Raw genomic sequence first — 21,578 nt, forward strand, 5'->3', positions numbered from 1 at the left:
ATTGAATATGGCAGCAGAGCTGGTTGACACTGATGCTCTGGCAGATAAGTTTCACTTTTCTGAGCATCATCTCTGCTTAATTACAAAAAACAAAATTAATTCACTTTAAATACCGAAGTTGCTATTCTCCTCTGCCATATGGTGCCAGCTTGTCACACAGTACATTAATGGCGTGCTTTATTGCAAACTGTAAAACATTATTACAGTAAATTGAATGCATCGTAAAAAATGCCACGCTAGTGAAATGAAATAATGTGAGCTCAAGTCTGAAGTGGCAGAAAGGCCACTTAGTGCCAGAAATTAAAGTGACATGTTAATTTCCTGACGTTAGCAGCTGCTGTCTCACTGCTTTCACATTACTGCAAGTCAAACTCACAATATGTCAATATTCTCTTACAGGATGATCTCTGCCTGCAATTACTGGCTATTCCAGATACTCAGTTTAACTAATGGGCATCATTTCCTGTCAAACACATGTACATTAATCTGAAATCCAAACATAAAATGCTATCATAAATGTGTATCACCCTACAGTGGGTAATAGCTTGCAATCCTGTAAGAGCATTGTGTAACTTAAAATAGAGAACATCTCGAGAGCTCAGCAGAAGTATCATCTCATGCATCATTTTGGAAATGTACTCACCCTCTTGCCCGGAGGTCCTGGTACTCCAGCTTCACCAGATGGACCTGGAGGGCCCTAAAATAGAGTAGAGAGAACACTTAACTCCACTTCACGAAACTGAAGAGTTTAGTTACAGAGGGAGATAGCTCTACTTTGGTAAAAAATGATTTTCACAGAACAGATGTGTAATTTTTTTTGGTCTTGCCATTATTGTTGTTGCTTATTGGTCCAATACTTTATTGATTACCCTTTTTGATTCCTGATCAATTTTCTGTGTGGAAAAAAGTAGGCCTACACAGGTTTTCAGCATCAATGCAACAATATAGATTAGAATAAAGTCTAAAGGTTTCCTCTGCTCCAGCTTCTCACCGGGTAGCTAACTGATATGTGACAAACTCCAAGAAAAAACTCCAACTGTCAGAAAAAGCTGCCGGCATCAATAAAAGCAGTTGATAAGCTCAGAGGCATATGATTCTGATGGTTGGACAAGTGGAAATGCTCTTAACTGGAACTTTGTCTAGACTTGCATCACTAATTAAGAAAAATGCTGATTATTCTAACTATTCTGCATTCTCAGGTTACGTCACTAATTAAGAAATTAATCTTGCTGTTTTGGAGCACATGAATGTGACTGGTGGGATATTTTTGATTTATGTACTGGGCACGTTTTCACAATTCCAGATCACGTAAGACTTACAGGTTGTCCAGCATCTCCGTCGTCTCCTTTGTCACCGGCTAAACCGTCAAGACCCTAAAAAAACATACACAAATTACAACATTAGTCAGCTCTTATACTGCATTGAAAGTAGGGTTTACATTAATTGCACATTCAAAATGTGCAAGATTACAATATTCTCTTATGTTAAATCAAGAATGACACGTTAAAAAAGAGAAAAAAAGTACTGCTACTCAGTGAATGGTACCCCATCTAAAACATAAGATTGATTGAGGGATAAATGTAGCACTTACAGCAGCACCAGGTTCACCAGGGGGACCAGGATCTCCTGGGAAGCCGACAGGACCCTGCAGACAGATCGAGAAACTGAGAAGACTGAGCTCGACTCAGACATTTGACATTGTGTCAACAACATGTCTGACAGCAGACAGCTCGACTGAGAAATATGACAGAGTGATTCAGCAGCTGACAGCTTTAATAATGCATCAGTCATGGCTGAGTGTGTGACAGTGGAGGTGACGTACGGGGTTGCCCTTGGGACCGTCATCTCCAGGGGGTCCGCGGGCTCCTGCGGGTCCAGCAGCTCCGGGTGGGCCTGATTCTCCCTTTTCACCAGTCTCTCCTCTGGATCCCTGAGAGAAAACACATTACATGCTTGTCACTATGAAAAGCACATGAGGGCCATCCACGCTTCTTTGACGACAGCGTGCTAAATAAGGCACAAGACATATGCGTTGTCAAATCTGTCACTCCAACTGGCAGCAGAACTTGAACAAACTGAACCTGAGAAGTCACAGTTTGGCTTTTAAAGCTGAAAAGAAATCAAAAGGAGGCTTTAAGAGTCTTTCAGATCATTTAATTCAGAGTTTCATTTAAAAATCATATTCTGATCCACTAAATGATTACTCTAAATACTCTAGTAATAGTGGCAACAGTGTCTTAAAGTGTTGGCTCTGTCTCAGAGCAGCAGTTGGAGCATAAGTACAAGCCGAGAATCGTTAGTTGGCCCATTAGAGCAGAGCGCTTCTCTAGTCGATGCCAGCATGGCACCTTAGGAATTGACCTCGATGTGACGTGCAACATTGGCTCTATCTGTCACTGTAAACAGACTCTGCTGCAGGCGGATACGTCAATACAACCTGATGGACTCGAACTACAAGGAGGGTGGCTGGTCCATACCTAAAACTAAGGTGAGGCCTCCCTGGTCTGCAAAAACAGTTCTTCCACTGGATCAATGGCACTGCTCTGATCTGTGAATTCTTTATTGTGATTTGAACCACTGGAAAGTAAAAAGCTGAGGCAGGTAAACAAAGCATGCTGCATTATGAAACTAATGTGAATATTTTGTGGATTGAAGCAGGTGATGCCTTGTAAATGAATGTCAAATGAGTTATGACAAAGTGAACTTCCTGTTATTTAACACTCATCACAAATCATTATTGCAGTAAAACTCCATGGTATTGTGATGCTTTTGTGAAATTTATATCTCCTGGCGTATTCTGACTTTTGCCTCTAATGATACAGGAAGTTAGAGTGATGACACCGCCAACAGTGGAGGTGTCCAAAAGTGGCTGAGATAATTATCTGCTGAAAAGCCTTCAGGTTACTAGCATTTCTACACATCAGCCTGCAGTAATATGGAGGTAAAATACCCAGAGGTAGAACAGCCCCCACAGCTGAAGAGTCAAATATTAAACATAACTTAATTAGCTGCACTCACAGATATTCTATTTGCAGACAGATTGTTTAACAGTCACAGTTATGTACTGTATGCCGTGAACTATACATGGGCACAATACTGTTCTCAGTGCTGTTTAAATTAATCAGTGTAAATTAATCTGTGCATATCAGAATTTGAAATGTATTTTAGCATGACACTGTACTTACTCCGATACCGGGCTCTCCAGGTGATCCTGGGTTACCAGCTTCACCAGTTTCTCCCTGTTAGATCACAGTGAAAAAGTGGATTAATGTGGATTTTCACACTTGCAGTAAACAATCCAGACAGTGTTACTATCTAACTAACCTTTACCTTGTATCTTTTTCATGCATTACATGGTGCTTAAAATGACTACTTCCTGCAGGAGCAGGTGGAGAAACATTCCAAAGGAAATGAAAGGAATTTATATTTAGGAGAAAGGTGCTTCACAAGTGTTTCTACAATCATCTGATACTGATAGTTCTTACCTTCTCACCGACACCTCCCATTGCACCAATGCCACCAGGAGGACCTTGAGCGCCCTGAGGATAAATGAGATCAGTTATGAATTATCCAAAGAAAATAAGAATCATTCAAGAAAAATGTCTTGGATATTTTCATAGTCTGGGATATGTCAGTGATTAGCAACAGCATTCATTTGAATGCAGTTTTTGTGTGCCACATTAAATAAAAACTCCTTTGTTACCTTAGAGGAGAAAATGTTCCATTCCTAAAATTACTATAAATATATTATTTATCTGGGTGCCTTGGTAGTTTATCTGGTAGAGTGCATGCCCCATGTACTAAGGCATAGTCATTCCTGCACTATTAATGAAGGTAAAAACACACTATATATCGAGGTATTCTGCCTTCACCGAACCAATTTATTTTTTGAACATCTTTACGGATTGTCCCGAATTTCAAACCCTTAAAATACCAGTTTGGCAAACATGAGAAAATTGCTCAGTCTGGTGGAAAATAGTAAATACAACAATTCTGAAGCCAGGATTCTAGATAAAAAGCCCGATATAACAGAAAGCATAATTTTTAAGTTGTGATGGGTTGTGGGATAAATAGGTGTGGTTTCAATGTGTTTCATTTTTGTTCTTAAGGGTCCAAGTGTCTGTTTATTTACTGTATGTCAGAGTTATTACAGGAGCTGAGTTTAACACAAAACAAAAATACCTTTGCCAACATGTATGACATATGCATAAAAACAGTGAAAATGATCTTGTCAAAAACAGAAAAAGAACAAACTATCAAACTTACACTGGCTCCGCTGTTACCCTGAGGACCTCTGGGGCCAGGAGGACCAGGTGGACCCTGCGAGCAAAAATAGAAATTATGTTTAGTATAATATAACATTATACAATATTTTTCTTTGTATATCACCCAGAAGACAAATTAAATGTATGCTATACCTAACACTGAATGTTGCTTTTTATTTTAAATGGATATCAGAAACTGTATCAGAATTAGACCTTTACACATTTTACACTTTTTTACACATGTACAAGGAACTTAAGGAAAACAATTGTAAATACTGAAATAATGTGTTTTTTTTTGTTTTTTACACATATACAAAAAAACATATACAACATATACAACTTCACATTGAGTTTCAGTAAGGTTCTCTCTGATTTATAGTATTAACATTACAGCAGAAAATACTGTTGAACATATGGGAAATGGGCATTCCCCAAACCAAATCTGTACATGAAAGTTCTTCTCTAAACTGAACTCACAGCCCTTTAGTGCTACAGTGAGTATTTTTTATTTGAGTCTAACTGTACTGAAAAATTAATAAATGCTAGTAGCTAAAAACATCCTGCATGGGAACAGAGCATGCAAAGTTTTCCCTAGCAGAAATGTGTTTGTCAATATACTTCCACAGACTTCAAAAAAATCTGCCAAGTGGCTGCAGGAGTTGCCAAACTCAGCCAGCAGCCAAAACTTCATAACAATCAGCATCGTTTCCCACCTCTCTGGGTTGTACGTGAAAACAATGTGAATCGCTGCAACAGAGAAAAGTCACAGAAAGAGCTACACTCACCATAGCGCCAACATCTCCGTTCTCTCCCTTCTCGCCAGGAGGGCCGGGCAAACCCTGAAAAGGAGACAAATACTCTTCAGAACAAAGAAAAGGGTCATGTGAGGCAGCACCTCAGACAAACTGCATGTTGGAAATATCTCCAGACAAGAGCAGAAATACATTTTCGCTGCTCATTAACAGGCACTTATAGATGATTTGTATTGAATAGTGAGCTTTACTATGCAATGTGATGGAGAATGCATTAATACAAGCAGAACCACTGAGTGTAAACACACAATTAGTCAAAAAGGACACCTATTGTAATTAAAGGGTATGGGAAGCTTGGGTATAATCAGCCTGTGTAAATTACAGGGTGGGAGCTCCATCGATCTATGTCCACAGGAAAGTGGAAACAAAGGGGACGGTGCAGACGGTGCGCATTATCCACTTCTGGGATTCAATCATGTTTGACTAAAACAGTTTGAATACAACTTGGGAAGGTGTATGTGCATCAGAAATGAAGGAGCTCTCACTTGCCATTGTATCTTATTGTCCAACTGCATAATTGCAGTTATTACTTGTTGTGTTAGTAAAGCTCCAATGATGGAGCATGCATAATCAATAGGTGGGTGGAAAGCAGCGGTAATGATAAGTTACCATGAAACCAAAATGACATGTATATCGATCACTGAGATCACATATGTGTAGTTTCAGCCCATTCTGTTGATTTAATGTTCCTCTGGAATGGCAGAGAAGGGTCATTTATATTATATCTGACTGAAACTTTAGTCACAGTAATAAAACATGAGGGTGTTAAAAAATAAATAAATAAAGCATGAAATTATTTCATGCATTATGTCTGGATGTGATAGGCTCTTGATCAATGCTCGACCTGTTGGGCTTCTTTCTAAAGCGTGTACTGATGAATTACCAGGCTGGAAAGAAGAGGTGTATTGTGAGTTAAATAAACATAACACATATAAATCTGCACACAACTTCTCTTTGCAATAAATGAATGTTTACTTGTTTGGCTTTCCTGTATATTTTCCACACTAGCCTTGACCTACATACATGGACACTGTGGTATTATCAAATCTAATATTTACTCTCCTCTTCATTCATATCTTAACCTCTTGATCTGATGAATTCCTCCTCTCAGCCAGCACTCCAATATTCCTCGGCAAAAACAGCCCTTAATGATGGAAGTATTTCAAACCAAAGCCATTCATTCCCCATGGTCAAAAATCATTAATGCTACAGATAATTGAATTGAAGAGCTGAGCTCGCAGTGGCTGCTGCCATCTATTGAAGGGCAGCTTAGCCAAATATAATTAAAAGAGTGGAGATGGAGTGCATTATGCCCAATTAAAAACCAATTGCACTTAATAACAACGTTATCTGGCCCTATTGACCAGCAGGGCTTCGCTCTAATTTCATCCTCAGTCAGTCCTTGGATAATTGACTTTTAGATATTCTAAAATGTGCCGTTTTCTTTATTCATTGCCACCAAAGCAAGTTTCCCCAACTCCAGCTCATTGGCTTCAATGAGCCAGCGCTTTTTTGCTTTTCTTTCACTTTGTTGCAGTTTATAAAGAAAGAAGGCAAAGTCGAGTCACAGAAAGCTTAGTCCTAATCTTAGCATTACATCCTTATGGCAATTTAAAAGCAAACACAGGATATACTGTATAGTGTTCAGTTAGTTCCTGGAGTGAGACTATGTAACTTTGCTGAATGGCCAAAAGCATGGGCATAAGAGTACACTATGTTCTAGCGTTTACTACTATCTGTTGCCTGTTGCACAAGGACAATGACTCAGCAATGTCAGCTACACAGCAACATTTACATTAAGTTAGCTAATAACAATAGCCACCACAAGTTACTGGTTGTATCACACCTAGTTAGGTTACATCAGAAAAAACACTGAGTGTAATGAATTGAGGAGGAGTGCATTTTATTTATTAATTTGCAAAATAATGTTTTTTCTTTTCTTAGTCAGAACAATAGTTCAAAAGGGCAAAATAAAATAGATAAATATATCTTTAAAGAAAATGAAAGAATGAGCTGAAAGATTTTAAATAATAATATAATAAGGCCCTGTGTTTGAAATTTTATAAAGAACAATTTGTATGACCATGAGGCAGTTGGTTCCAGCACTGTGTTGCATAATTAATAAAAGTTTCTTCTCCTTGTTTAGATTTTTTAATACCAAAAATTGATGCTAATACTTTGTGCATGATTCCAAGAAAAACACTTTCTAAAATAAAATCGATTACCTTGTACCACTAAAAATAAGATAAATAGCCACAGATCAATGTGTGTTGGAGTGGAAAATAAAACTGCGGGTCATTAATTGATAAAAGCTCTCAAATTTCACTCTTCTGCACAGTCTGTGATATGTAGTATATTATCAAAAGCCTCTTGACTGCTTCCCTGCTTCCAGCGTTGCAGCCTGTTTTATCTAAATCCTTTAGCAAATGAATACTCTGTGTATTATAATAAGCCTATTATGAGACATATTTGCAAAAGATTAATGCATTTATACTATACATTGATTAAAATATCCGATTGAATACATAGCAGCTGTTCTCTTATTTGGGCCTGGGAGCACTGCAAGGAAGTGGTTTACTGCATGATAATGATGTAGTGTGAGTGGAAAACCAACGACAGTCTCCCCTCCACCATTAACGGCGCGGCAAAATGCCAAATGCAAAATGTTAGCAATGGTGATGGATTTTGTGCACTGTCTACGTTATGGAAAGTCCTTGAGGGAGAAAAAAGCATTATTTGCCCAGGAGCAATACAAAGGCTGCATTAATAAATTATGCTCTGTTTTGATGTAATGTAAATGATGTAAGGAAAGGGGAAATGTTGTCGGTTTACGGGGTGTGGAGGAACTCAATCTGCTGCATCTGGCTGACAGAAGGAAAGCGATGTGCATACCTACTAGGCTGTTTCAACTTGATGTGGTATTCATGTGTTCAGAGAGGGACAGAAAGGGAATCAACATGTGTGTGTGTGTTTAATAACGTACCTGCAGTCCGATGGGTCCTGGTAGACCGGGGAATCCTCTGGCTCCTTCGTCTCCTTTCTGGCCAAACATGCCCTGCTGTCCTCTCGGTCCAGCCTCACCATCGCTGCCCTGTGGGTGGTGAAAGCTCATTAAATCAAAAACATCTTTATTCTGATCCCCATTAGCCCAAGATTCAGCAAAGGTAGGTCTACAAACAGTGGTCTCAATGTGGAATTTCTCTTATGGGATTTATTTGCCCTCTTAATCCTTTTCAAGGTTATGGAGTATATCCAGGCTCACATAGTGGAGGGTGGGTCGATGCCCATATTCAAACACAGATTAGGACAGACAGTTTACCTTAATGCCTTTTCTGAAGGTCATTTTATGGCAATTTAATCCATCCATCAATTTTCTACACCCACATATTCTTGCTCAGGGTCATGCGAGGGCTAGAGCTTTTCTCAGCAAGCACCCTGGACAGGTCAGCAGTCTATCTCAGGGCTAATGCACAACTAGACATTTGCACTCAAAGGCCATTTAGTGTTTAGATTCAACCTGCAAATCTTTTAAACGGTGGAGGCTATTTGAGCATTTGGAGGAAACTGCAAATGCAAAACAAAACAGCACAAGGGTGAGCCAACAGTTCTAACCAGGGATCCACCGTGCTGCTGGGCTACCTGGGGAAACAGCAGCCAGATTACCAAAGCTCCTGATCAGAGAATGCAGGGTAGACTACACAATAGCCACAGGGTTATGGTAAACACTGTATGTGAAAGATGCTGACTTCATCTGTGAAGTCAGAGGTGCACAGGGCTACAGAGGATAGAAAGGGGAGACTACAGGGAAGAGGCGAAGTGCTGACAAACTGGGAGTTTTCAGTTCAAACGCATGTCAGCACTTGAAAGTGCTTGTGGAGCTCTCACTAAGCCCTGGGACATGTAGGCAGCCTCAGGCGCTGGTACTGAATGCAGAGCAGTTTAGAAGGAAATGTTAGGTGATTATAGGCAGCGTGATTACAGCTTTGAACGGAAGAGTCGGAGGCAAAGTGGACTAAAGTTGAGAGACTTTATCCAAAAAAAAGAAACAAATTTGACTGCAATCACAGCTCCTCGGGGAGATCGGAAGCAGGAATGAGTATGCCTGTCGAGTGTTTGAAATTAAAATGCTGTATAATTTTTTATTTATTGTAACACCCCATGCACAACCTGCATTATTACTATTTTTGTGACAAAGTGGAGCTCTTTGATTGGTGGGAATATTGAAGCACCAAAAGCCGTTATCATGACCAAATTGCGAAGCTTGGTTTGTTTGACTAAACATTTAATAAAAATAATAAATATAAAGTAGGAATTTAAAAAATGAAGCCGTATCTTAAAGATATGTATCGATATTTTCTCTTTGCAATGATGATATTGGATTGTTGATCACTGAATTGATGTTACGATCCAGTTCGATGTGTCATTACATCCCTAATGATCAAACTGCCACAAGGGGGCGCTAATCTGTTACTGTCTGTCATTTACCCTCTACTGGAATTCATGACTCTAGTCTCCGTTAATTAGACGATGTGTGAAGTTGTGATGAGAAAGCTAAATACTCAGAAGTAAATTGCAAATGTAAAATTCTATTCTTAAAAAAAGTATCTCAGTGTTTTCTGATTTACAGCTGTTAGAGAGTATGAAAAGCAAAAATCGGTTCTATTTAACCCACGCTGAAGATCTCAATATAAAAAGGCTTTCTCCAGGGCTTTAATCATCATAAGTCAACGTACAACTACCACTGTGAATATTACATTTTTCAAGACTCAGTAGTAATTTTCATAGCCAGCTATCTGAAATTTGAAGTGTGGCTGATGTAATTAAAAGAGAGATTAGTACCCCCAGGTATAAAAGATGCTGAGGCCTGGAGGCATCACACTCACCCTGAAGCAGGTGGAATTTATGGCTCACCTGAAGTCTAGACACTGATACATAAACAGAAGGATGTTTACCACATCCTGATGAAGATCAATAGTGTTTCATTCCAACTGCTTGACCTTAGTTGTATCTTAAAGACTATACTGGCGAATGAGCTTTAAACCTTGTTAGCCGAAAAGAAAATTGGATCATTCCCTTCCCTGCAAACACCAACATTTTTCCTGAATTGAGAGGAGGGGTGGATAGTATAGTAGAAACTGATAGCAGCATTAGGACTTGCAATAATAAAAAGAGGGCAGATAATGGTGAAACTACACAGCACGAGTCAGGTCTCTGTTATGAAGGTATGAATACACATGAGCAGACTGACTCACCAGGACAAACAACTGTTAAATAATTTGTTATTCAGCTTGGGTGCACTACCTGCTCGCGGCAATCCGTCTCACCAGGTCTATTCTAGCCCCCACAGAGCCCTGCAGATGCTGGATTTTTGCTAGAATGGTTGTTAAGGCCTGATAATTTATAGCAATGAGCTGTTAGTTGCCCTCAGGCCATAAGCTATTGTAAAAAACAGGACTTTTCCTGTTGTGTTAATGAGATGGATAAGTAGACGATGTTCTGCAGCATCCAAGGAAGTATTGTCATTTAGACCGGGAGCCACATGAGGTAATACATGTTAACTATTGGCGGGTTAGTGAATCATTGTGATTTGTGAGAATGTATTGCAGAGAGACACAAATTCCAAATTCAGAATGGCAATGTAATTGATGACTGGGTGCTAAAAACTTTCTAAAGGACAAGCTGTTAACGGACAAAACTCTTTGTGGGGTACATGGCTGCAAGTAATAGTCTTGATTAAAATAAAATTTGTGAAACATTTTTAAATAAATGGGAGTGCAGCCAAAGGTTTTTGAACTGCAGGGGCAACAGTAAAAAGCAATATTGCTTGGATAATGTAACCCTGACCTGGCTTGAACAGTACTTAATTTCAGCCGTTCTAGGGAATAAAACATTGTAAAAGAGGTCTCCAACTATGTGCCATTAAAGGGATAGTTCAGATTTAATGAAGTGGGGCTGAATGAGCTACTTTTTTATTGTCAGTGTATTATGTGCAGTAGATGTCGGTCAGCACTGCCCCCCAGTTTACTGAGCAAACAAAACAATGTCCTGTAAAAACAAGTATTTTGGCCACCCCAAAAAAATCTATATCCTTTGTTAGTATATTTATAATGTTTACCCATTTTTCCTTGCTGTCAGGGAGCCCTTTTCAAGCCTGTTCAGAGCCACAAAAAACAGTAATTTTACCTTGCAGAACACAGGACTATACACTAGCTAATCTACTGCTGTCTCGATCAGTTAGTTAGTATGTTTTTGTGTGAATTTGGTGTTTCAAATGTTTAGTTTGGCTTCATCAAAGTTACACAATACCACAATCAAACTAACAGATCGAGGTAGCGGTGGACCAGCAACTGTGTTCTGCAAGGTAAAATTACTGTTTGTATTTCTCCAAAGGAGTCTAGTGGCTTTCAAGTGAGCACATAAGTATATAACAGCTTGTTTTTCCTGTCTGAAAGGGCTGTCTGACGGCAAGGTAAAGCGGTGGACATAGTCTAAAAATAGCCTAGCATACACTTAAACTGATAAAAAATATGTTTATCTGCTGCTCCTGTCCACAGCAGTAGTTAAGTTTGCATGCATGCTTTTGCCTGCTTCTAAATACTGGGGGCGTTCTGACTGCCATCTACTGTAGGTGATACATTGACGATGGATAAGTACCTGATACAACCACATTTTAAAAAGTCCAAACTATCCCATTAAGTGCTAAATGTCCAGTTTTTCCAATGTATCTTAACACTATAACAGCACATTTGACTGATTATGACATCATCAGCCAGTAATGGTAAAGTCAAGATCAAAACCTGCTTAGTGTTTACATTGCTCTAGATGAGCAACTACCTAATATCGTAGTCTAGTGCTGCAGAACCAGGCATGATTCTGTCACTTTGTGATAACACCACAGTTCTGAAGTAAAGCTCTGCCCACAGGCATGCAGGCTGTTTTGTATCATCACTGTCACTGTCTTCATGGGGCCTTGAATTGGAATAAATATTTCAAACTTGAATTGCCATTTCATTGTTTTGACCCAGAATCCACCAGAGCAAGCACATGCTACCATAGGGAAGACTTTTGGATTTTTAGTCATCTGAAATCTTGGAAACAAAGGAATTTTAAAAATTCAGTATCTGTCAAATAAAGGTTTTCATTGTTGGTGTGCATGTGTTACCAAGTGGTATTTACTGCTCTGTTTTATTTCTGACTATGACTTGGTTAATAAAAGGGAACCGAAAGTGTATAAATAATAATATTTAATGGGGACAAGTGGACGTGATACTCACAGCTGGACCAGGAGCTCCGAGGACACCCTGCAGACCACTTGGGCCTGGTGGACCCTAAAAACACAAGAACAATGACATATTGTTTAATTGGTAGTTGTTTGCACATTTTATCCAATAAGCAATAAAAGTAAAACATTACCACTGCATCCAACAATGCAATACCATACTACAATAACTGCATTAAAACTGTACAGATACAAAATATTAAAACAATTAGAACGATATATGTTTCCATTTACACAAGAGAACAATAGAAGTTAATGAAAACAAGTTGCTGCATTTGTGTGCAATTTATCCTCATACAGATCATCTACCTGACGGTACATATATAACGATATTTAATTTATTTTAAGTGATGCTTGTGATGACTAATACCAAAGCCAATTGAAAAACACAAATGTTTAAGATGAGAAAAACTAAGTACCCATTAAGGAAACACAGCAGCACTTGAGTTAATATTGTATTTGCTGCAGGCTGTTCAGGGCACGATAACCTGAGATGAGTCATTGGAAAGTAACACGTGTTCTTTAATCTATTCAGTTTGTATGAAAATCCAGCATCTAACATGAGTGTTCATTGCTCAGTTAACATAGATTATCATCATTATTCACAAAAAAATGATAGGAAAAGTTATAGAGGGACATATAAAGACTCACAAGTTCTCCCTTGTCTCCTTTGCTTCCCTTCTGTCCAGGTCCACCAACTTCTCCCTGTGGTGCAATACAAACAGCAGAGCTCACATTTCTTTTCACCGTCTTGCCTCTCACATTTAGTCAAAGTCCAATATCTTAAAGTGTCACCTCTACCACTACTGGGTAGTAAATATTTCTCAAAGAGATTCTAATTTGATTGGCCCACCAAGACCTTGGGCGAGTGTTTGCAATTAATTGATTGGCTCCCTGTCTAACCCCATTGGCACTATGATTGACAAAATGGTGTGGTAGAAGACGTGACTGGGATCTGAGAGGCACAATGGTTACAAATTTAAAGATCCAGATCTGCGGTTCAGTGTGGATGTGGGATTTGCTAGCCTGAGGCTAAACAGGGCGTGTAAGCTACTGGCTACTTCAGTACATGTTTATCTGTTTGTGTTTGTGCTTATTTTGTTCACTGGGTGCAACAATCTGATATTATTTTCTGTTATTCTAGGCCAAAGGCGAAACACAGTGACTAAGAAACAAGTATTTGTTTCTATGCAGTATGTTTGTTTTCAACATAAGTGTATTAAGAAAAGCATGGTTGTATGACAAGTAAAAAAAAAAAAAACATTAGCTTCATTTTGTGTGCACTACCTACCTACCTATATATATATATATATATATATATATATATATATATATATATATATATATATATGTTTGAAGGGTTCATTTGAAAAAAGGGATATGTCTGTTTCTGTTATTTTCATTTGTTTTTCTTTTGATGCTTTCCAGATGATATCACTCAAACAATATCAAGCTTTTTAAATGTTTCCTGAATCATGTATTTTCATTGTGACTAAAGATAAAACCAATCAAATTGTTGTTGTTTTGTTCATTTTATCAGTTTTTGCAAACAACAAAGTAAGAAGATGTGCCAGGAAATAAATTGTCACATATTTTTCAAAACGCTGACAGTTGTTAACATAAATTGCATTCTTTTCTATGACAGAAAACTTAATGAACTACATTGTTCTGCTCTTAATATAGAGGAGACGCTGCTTACAAATGTCGATTTGAAACTTGTTTTAATGTGCTTTTGTTTTAAAAATAGCTAATTCTGAAGTTGCTATTCAAATCAAGGATTATTAGCGTTCCAGTGTATCACATCTATTACTCCACCTTGTCACCGTCTTCTCCGGGGGGACCCTGAGGACCAGCGGGACCAGGAAGACCGACAGGACCTTGGATGCCATCACGGCCAGCAGGACCCATGGGACCTTTCTCTCCCTAAACACATCACATAAAAAGTTTCACATTGACAGCAGTCAAATCAACATTTTCCTCACACTTGACAGTGCAGGGAGGATTAAAAGTGGGGTGTTCGACTGAGTTAGAGTTAGACAGAAATACTCACAGGGCCTCCTTTTTCTCCAGCAGGGCCAGGTGGTCCTTGGGGTCCATTACGTCCTGTCAAACCAATGGGACCTCCAGGGCCAGCAGCACCTCTCTCTCCAGGAGAACCCTGTCACCAAAGAACAAAGACCCGTCAGTCACTGCTGCATCATGTGGCAGCTAACTAGAAAAATCAGTTTCCTGCAGAAAAGGTATGAAACAGCTGAAAGTCACAGAAAGTGTTGAAAAGATAACTTCATTAGGAAGGATTTCCAATCAAAAACATTTAAAAGAATACAGTTTCTGCAGACCGATTCTTTAAAGTGTTTTTTTTATATTTGAATGAAGAAGCCTGGATTTTTTAGTATTTGTCATTATCACAGAAAAATATCCAGATTACACACTCAAAAAAGTCCCCCTGTACACAAGGACACTGTTATCAAAAGTTTAAAGTAAGTGGAGTGCTTTTGCAACAAGCAGACACGAAATATATCCAAATCAACCTTTTTATGTGATTGCTGTGAGGAGCAATAATAAAAAAGTAAGCTGCGATTGAACTTAAATACTAATGAATACTAACAATAATAATAAAGTACATTGACCCTGCTCTCAGCCTCAAAGCTTCACTGCTGACGAACAAACTCTTATCTGACGAATATGATTCAGCTGCTCTCCACTGCCAAGGCCTTATGGAAGGTCTTTCCATTCTTCCCCACATCAGCATGTCTTATTACCCCACTCTGCACTATGCTCAGGTGGGTGCTCATCGCTGTATAGGTGGCCCAGAATCATATTAAACTGTGACTACCTCTTTGATCAGCAGGTCATTACAGCATTTTCCTTCCCAGGGAAGCTTCTCAGGCTGCTTTCAAATAAAACTTGCATGTGTACAAGCCAAAATTTCAACCCCGATGTGCACACACACACACACACACACACACACACACTCAGCTGCTGATGTGAGCTGCCACCTGGCACTCATATGCCTGGCCCATTTCATGACAGACACTGCCGGTGACACACACACACTCCGCTCCAAACTGTCATCTCCAGCCTGCCAACCTGCCTGCCGCCAGGACACACATACACAATCACAAACATTACTTTGACTCACATTTTTTCTTTCTGCTTCTCTCTGTCTCATTTCACCCATGTTTTTCTCCCACACATGTGATTCTCTGGCTAGAAATCAAAACTGCAACAGAAAAACTTGTCTTTGACTCAACTTGTCGCATTCTTTCTTTCTGTTTCTTTTTTTTTCTCTGTGCAGTTTCTTGGTTTCTTGGTCTGTCTCTTTCAAACACGCACACACATAAACCTTTAAAAAGACTATGAAAAAGCAACACACACACACACACACACACACACACACACACACACACACACACACACACACACTCACAGCACTTACAGACTTTCCCACAGCACAACAGCAGCTCAATCTCTGGCAGGAAATCGATGGAGGAAAATATCAGATCTCTTGTGTGCGTGGGCATTGCACACCGGCATCTTTAAAGGAGTTTTTTTTAAAACACTACCAAAACAGTCTATCACGTGTTTTCATCCAGTGGCTCACTTTCAGGACAATTTAAGAAAACTATCTAATTTTGCAGTGGAAATAGTTTAACTCATTCAGAGAACTCCTTTTCTCTGCTTTCATCATCTTTTCATCCGTTCTCTGCATATCCGCTGTCATCTAATCTGGTGTTGCTCTGTCGCTGGTGAGCAGGGGCAATTATCGGGAGCCTGCGTTTAACGCTTGAACAAAATGTCAGACAGTTCAAAGCTGCCTGTCAGTCAGCTTTCTGTACAGATTCACCACCGGAGCTCCCGAGGCTTTTTATTGCATATATCGCTAACTGAGGGGCTCAGAGACACAGGCAGGGTAAAGTGTTCCACTTATTTATGGGTATCACCATAAATAAGAGCCACTCCGGCTCCCTTTCATCAATAACAGCACAGTATATGAATACAGATATAGTGTCTAAGAGGATGTCCCTCGCTGTGATTAAATCAGTGATGCTGAGGATGTAGCTTGAGTACCCATAATCACAGAGAGAAACATCACAAGTGTGTTAACGTGTGATTATCAATGAAGTGGAAAGTTTCTCTAAAAGAAGTGTTCATAAAAAAATACACACATGCTTCTACATCTGCATCACAACAGTTGCGATAGTAACGACTAAATGTGACAGGAAAACATGTGAGACCAATCACGTTTCTGAGTTTCTAAACTGGGCCATTAAGCAATGACAAGGCTGTTTCTAAGTGATGCTGTTAGCTACTCTGTTAACTTCCCACTAAGAAAACCTCTTAGCTGTTCTAAAAACACTTTAAATAAAGCAGCATGTTGTTTTTATCAAAGCATAAGACACAGATTCATTGCCTTCATATTTAAAACTGCTAAAAAGGAAATGTTCATCTTCTGTGCAATATGATAGTAAAACACAATAAATATCAGTATGAGAGGTGATTTAGTTAGAACAATTAGTATTATGAAAACAGAAACAAAAGGTTAATGCATACTATGCAGGAATTGTTGCTTACTGTTCGTAAATACAACATTTAAACTTGGCACCTCCCTCCCGACTCAACAAAATTGAAAGCGAACCAGATTCACTCGTTTTGAAAGAAGCTTTGTCTGCTTGGAGTTACGCTTCACTTTTTCAGCACTGTGTCTGCTTTTTCTGTAGGTTCACTGACATTTGCCAAACTGATTTTAACAATTTTAAAATATCATTACTCTGCTGTTAAAATGGCATTACATTTGGTGAATAGTGCATTATGACTGAAGTTATGGATACTTGCACTGAAAAAAGAAAGTAGTTGAACCAACTTAATTGGATTGTTTCATTTGGTAACACCTAAATGAATTAAGTTCTTTCAAATTAATTTAAAATCAATTGTGTTAATCTAACTTATTAAATTAATTTGAAAGAACTTAATTCATTTAGGTGTTACCAAATGAAACAATTCAATTAAGTTGGTTCTTTTTTCAGTGTGGGACATGATTTGGGACTTGTCAGTCTTGACTTAGGACTTGCTTGTTTGACTTGGAACTTGAGTGAAAGACTTGAGACTTATCTGAATTGCAAAAAAATGACTTGGTGTGGCTCTTTCTCACACTTCTAGTGGGGCACTAAGTGATGAGGGGGATTATTTTTGGATGAGTCTACAAATAGTTTCTTCGGAAAATCCTGCATAGTATACCTTAAAACTTGCTTAACAAGGACAACAAATTGAAAAATTACATTTGACATTTAATATTGTAATGCATTTCTTCTTTTTAAACTATTGTGGTATTGATTTCAATCATACCACCCTGCACCACTCTACCACCCTCTACAATGCAGTTTACATTACAGGTGCTGCTGAGTGACTGGAGAGTGGAGCTACGCACAGCATGTGCAACTCCATTCTCCAAAAGCACAAGTCGCTTTTCACTGTAATCTCTGTGGCAGGAGAGATGAGGTAACCATAGTAACGGGCTACTTACGATGGGGCCGGGGGGACCCTGAGGCCCTTCTCCTCCCTTTAAGCCAGCTGGACCCTGAAAGCAGAGGACAGGAGAGGGTTAGATCTGGTTTCTGTGCGGGCTGCTGCTCAATGCCATTCAAAGAGCAGTAATCACAGCTGTCAAATAGGCCTCTAAATGTTACCGTGTGCGTGTGTATGTGTGCATGTGCGTATATGTGTATACCTGTGTTTGTGCATGTGTATGTGGAGGGGTTCGATCCAGAAAGGCATACAGTAACTACTCATTTGTGATCTATATACAGTATTGAAAAGGGAGGAAATCTTTGAGTAGTTATGGTAATTATAGTTGTATCTCTTTATGCACATTAGTGATGATTTTATCATTGCCAAAAGATATAATGACAGCTGATAAGTTTCTTGTTTTGCCTCTCGAGTAAAGTTTTGTAAACCCTTTCAGATTTATGTACATGAAAGAAAAAGGCAAATAGACCATGTGCTTTCTTTGAATTTGCACTCACAAAACATATTTCCTCACTTCACCTCTTAGCTTATCTACAAAGATAGCTTTTGTTTAATTTAACCAGGTTTTGTTATATGAGTACAAAAGCTTCCTGCTGTCACCCGAATAAAATTGAGGTGAACTGGATTTGGATTTTGGTGCTCATAGTTATAAAAAATTTAAATATCCAACAGCACAGAATTCTTTAGAACTATCATATTTTAAGTGTTCACAGCGAGTTCATTTCTGAGAAAAGTGACAACAGTTTCCGGGGAGATGTTGCTTTTGAAATGCCACTTTTTAAAGCTATGAGCATCACGAACTGAAGTCCATTCACATCCATTGTATTGGGTAAGCTGCAATCATCTCAGAGACAGACATTTTGAAACCTAAGCACATAAAACCAAAAACCATCTTCATGTTAGATACTGCAAGGTGAGTGAGAAAAACATTTTGGAAGGGGAAATTGGATGAACCACCCCTTAAAGAAACCAGGCAATCTTGGGGGCATTCTGCTATTAAGTTCGCTAGGCTAGTTACTAAATGCTTCATGGGACTGCTATTTTTGCAATACATATTTTAATGTGATCTCAAGAATTTTAGGTTTTACTACTTGCCCAAAGTATGTCCATACTTGATTTCCAGACTGTAGAGCAGTCAATACAAATGTTTTGGCTTTTTTCTTATCATACTAAATACACTCTTTCGGCAAAAATGAGTTCATGAAATACCAAGATTTCAAAACATTTACTTCAAACTCCAGTGGAGAAGAACTGGCTATTACTTAATAAATCATGATACAGTTTAATGTAGGCGTATTTATATCATCAGTGCAAAAGGAGACTTAAATGAGCTTCAAAGGAAATTAAAAAAAGGTGACGGATGACAAGTTTCTGAAGCCTGCGGTGGGCCACAAGTTCAAGTAAAGTCCATCTTTTTCTGGACCCCTGTCATCTCCTTGAGATCCAGGTCCTTGAATGGCAATGCCTGTGCTGCTGAATAATAGCACCAGGAGGCTGAGACTGCATATGGAAAACACAGTTCACCAGAGGCAGTAAAGACTTTCATTATAATAACTAATTTACAGGCTCCGACAGAGCCAGGGGGTGCAGACGCTGCCAAGCAGCCTCTCCACCTCCCCGGGTTCCACATTTCACCATGGTGCATTAGAAGGCTGGAAGGATCTTTCTTTCTGCCAGACACACAAAAAGTTATTTATTGGCTCGTATACTGCTACTGTGCCTTTCCTCAAGAGTGAGAGATGGGATGAAAAGTGTGTGTGTATGTGTGCATCAATCCATTTTCCTCTTTTGCATAAACTTTTTCTATGTGTGTTTGCCCAATGTGTGCGTTTGTACCTGCTCTCTCAGCAAACATTATGGGATTAACTTTTTACAGTTTTGCTCTTACAACAGGTGTACATGTTTATGTATGTTTGTGTCTGTGTGTGAATGGATGGGCTCACTTCAAGAGAAAGTTTGAGGCTTTATTTGCTTGTGTGTGCTGCCCTTATGAAGAGACAGTCCTCCCTCTGCACACATGGGACAAAGCTAACACTGGTAATAAGTCTGAGCTGTGCTGTCGTGTGCTCTCTTTATGGTCAGCCTTGAAATGAGCTTCAACCTCAGTCCCTCAAACTGATCCTCAGTCAGCCTCTTACCGCCACCCGCTCTCACCTTGAACTTTTTCTCACCTACGCCCACTTCATTTGAGAATTAATTCAGGGTTACCCAGCAAGCTACAGGGTTCATGTGATGCACTCTCAAAGTCATGGGTTTGAATCAGAGTCAGAGGGTTTGACTCATTACTTCGATCGCGAAAAACCTCCAGTAACTCCTTTAAGAAAAGGATCTGCAACTAGTGCAGCTCTGAATGTGGAATTAAATGCTTTAAAATGCACAGACCACAGCTTTAATGTTACTTTTTTTTTTAAATGCATTGCCGAAGCCACATTTACAACATAGCCCAATCTACTTCAACCTTGCTGAGATTAATTTTGATAAAATTTGTCAATACTGTGGCTGGCTCAGTCCTCACTGTCACTTCTTTGTGAGCCAGTTCTGCACCTTTCACTGCCAAGCCTGACATTTGGTTTAACAGCAGGTAGTTAGCCTGGTAATTGGGGTTTGGAGCTAGATTCAACTGGGTGTGTGCTCAGAATGTGGGAGAACAGACTTCTATGTTCACATGTGTGTGTTTGCATGTGTGTGTGTGTTTGCATGGGTGTGTTTATGTGTGTCCATTTGTTACCATGCCCCCTGGAAGACCTCTTGTCCCCTGGAAGCCCCTCAGACCAGAGGGTCCTGACTTGCCACCAGGACCCTGACCACCTGGATCACCCTGGAAAGGGAGAAAAAATTGCATCCACTTAACTGACATCTGATATACCGGAAGGTAATCATTAAGCAGAATTGCTTTAGGTGAAAACAATGAGTAGATAGAACTTAATCTGTCAGAATGGAAGAGAGTAGTCAGAGAAAAAAAACTGAAGCGATTGTCCTGGTTGATAAGAGAACATTGTATGACTTCGGATGCATTCAGTTTGAACTCAAACTACAAGATAATTCATACAAATTTGGCCAGAACTTCCAGCTGTTTCCCCATAACTAATATTATAATAAACCTGTTACATTAACCCTCTGAACCCCAAAACCCGCCAGCACATTTAAAAAGCATCTTTAAACAACATCAGATTGTTTGAAAATACATGATCATTTACCTTTCCACCCTCTTTTCCAGCAGCTCCAGGTAGACCCTGCTCACCAGGTGGACCAGGAGAGCCTGGATGTCCTCGCTCTCCGCTGGGTCCTGTCTCTCCAGTTGGGCCCTGTCAGGGACAGCAGAGACATGTTTAGGTTGATATACTATAAAATATGTTGTCACCTGTGTCCTAAAGGATATTGATAGAGTAGTAGTAGTAAAGATGTTTAAGATATCTCACATTTCATACTAGCAAACAAATCACGCTTTATTGCCTACTTCTTTTTCTTTTACACAGTAAATGAAAGTTTAAATGAGATGGAATCATTTATTTTCAGCCCATGCTTCATTACTTTTGAACCACATGAGATCTCACTGAAGGCATCCAAAATTATTTTCAAACCATTTGATGCATCTTGATTACATTTTCTGCAAAGGGGTATTCCTTTTTGGGATTCAGCTGTCTCATAATTCTTCAACAATAAGACAATGACCAAGTTAGGACATGGAAGCTAACT

At 39.2% G+C, this 21,578-nt stretch overlaps 1 protein-coding gene across 1 annotated transcript in view; it reads right to left on the reverse strand.

The window, feature by feature from the left end:
- LOC131980538 (collagen alpha-1(XI) chain-like) overlaps positions 1-21,578 on the reverse strand; it is a 96,192-nt gene that overhangs the window by 13,232 nt on the left and 61,382 nt on the right. The window contains exons 39-54 of the mRNA XM_059344792.1: positions 21,080-21,187; positions 20,611-20,700; positions 17,881-17,934; positions 14,407-14,514; positions 14,172-14,279; positions 13,008-13,061; positions 12,352-12,405; positions 8,061-8,168; positions 5,051-5,104; positions 4,267-4,320; positions 3,486-3,539; positions 3,186-3,239; positions 1,823-1,930; positions 1,592-1,645; positions 1,320-1,373; positions 644-697 (exon numbers count right to left, since the gene is read on the reverse strand). Coding sequence (XP_059200775.1) covers positions 644-697; positions 1,320-1,373; positions 1,592-1,645; positions 1,823-1,930; positions 3,186-3,239; positions 3,486-3,539; positions 4,267-4,320; positions 5,051-5,104; positions 8,061-8,168; positions 12,352-12,405; positions 13,008-13,061; positions 14,172-14,279; positions 14,407-14,514; positions 17,881-17,934; positions 20,611-20,700; positions 21,080-21,187 — 1,170 coding nt within the window. The remainder of the gene's footprint in view (positions 1-643; positions 698-1,319; positions 1,374-1,591; positions 1,646-1,822; positions 1,931-3,185; positions 3,240-3,485; positions 3,540-4,266; positions 4,321-5,050; positions 5,105-8,060; positions 8,169-12,351; positions 12,406-13,007; positions 13,062-14,171; positions 14,280-14,406; positions 14,515-17,880; positions 17,935-20,610; positions 20,701-21,079; positions 21,188-21,578) is intronic.

The sequence above is a fragment of the Centropristis striata genome, chromosome 11, assembly GCF_030273125.1.
Source record: "Centropristis striata isolate RG_2023a ecotype Rhode Island chromosome 11, C.striata_1.0, whole genome shotgun sequence".
Lineage (NCBI taxonomy): Eukaryota > Metazoa > Chordata > Actinopteri > Perciformes > Serranidae > Centropristis > Centropristis striata.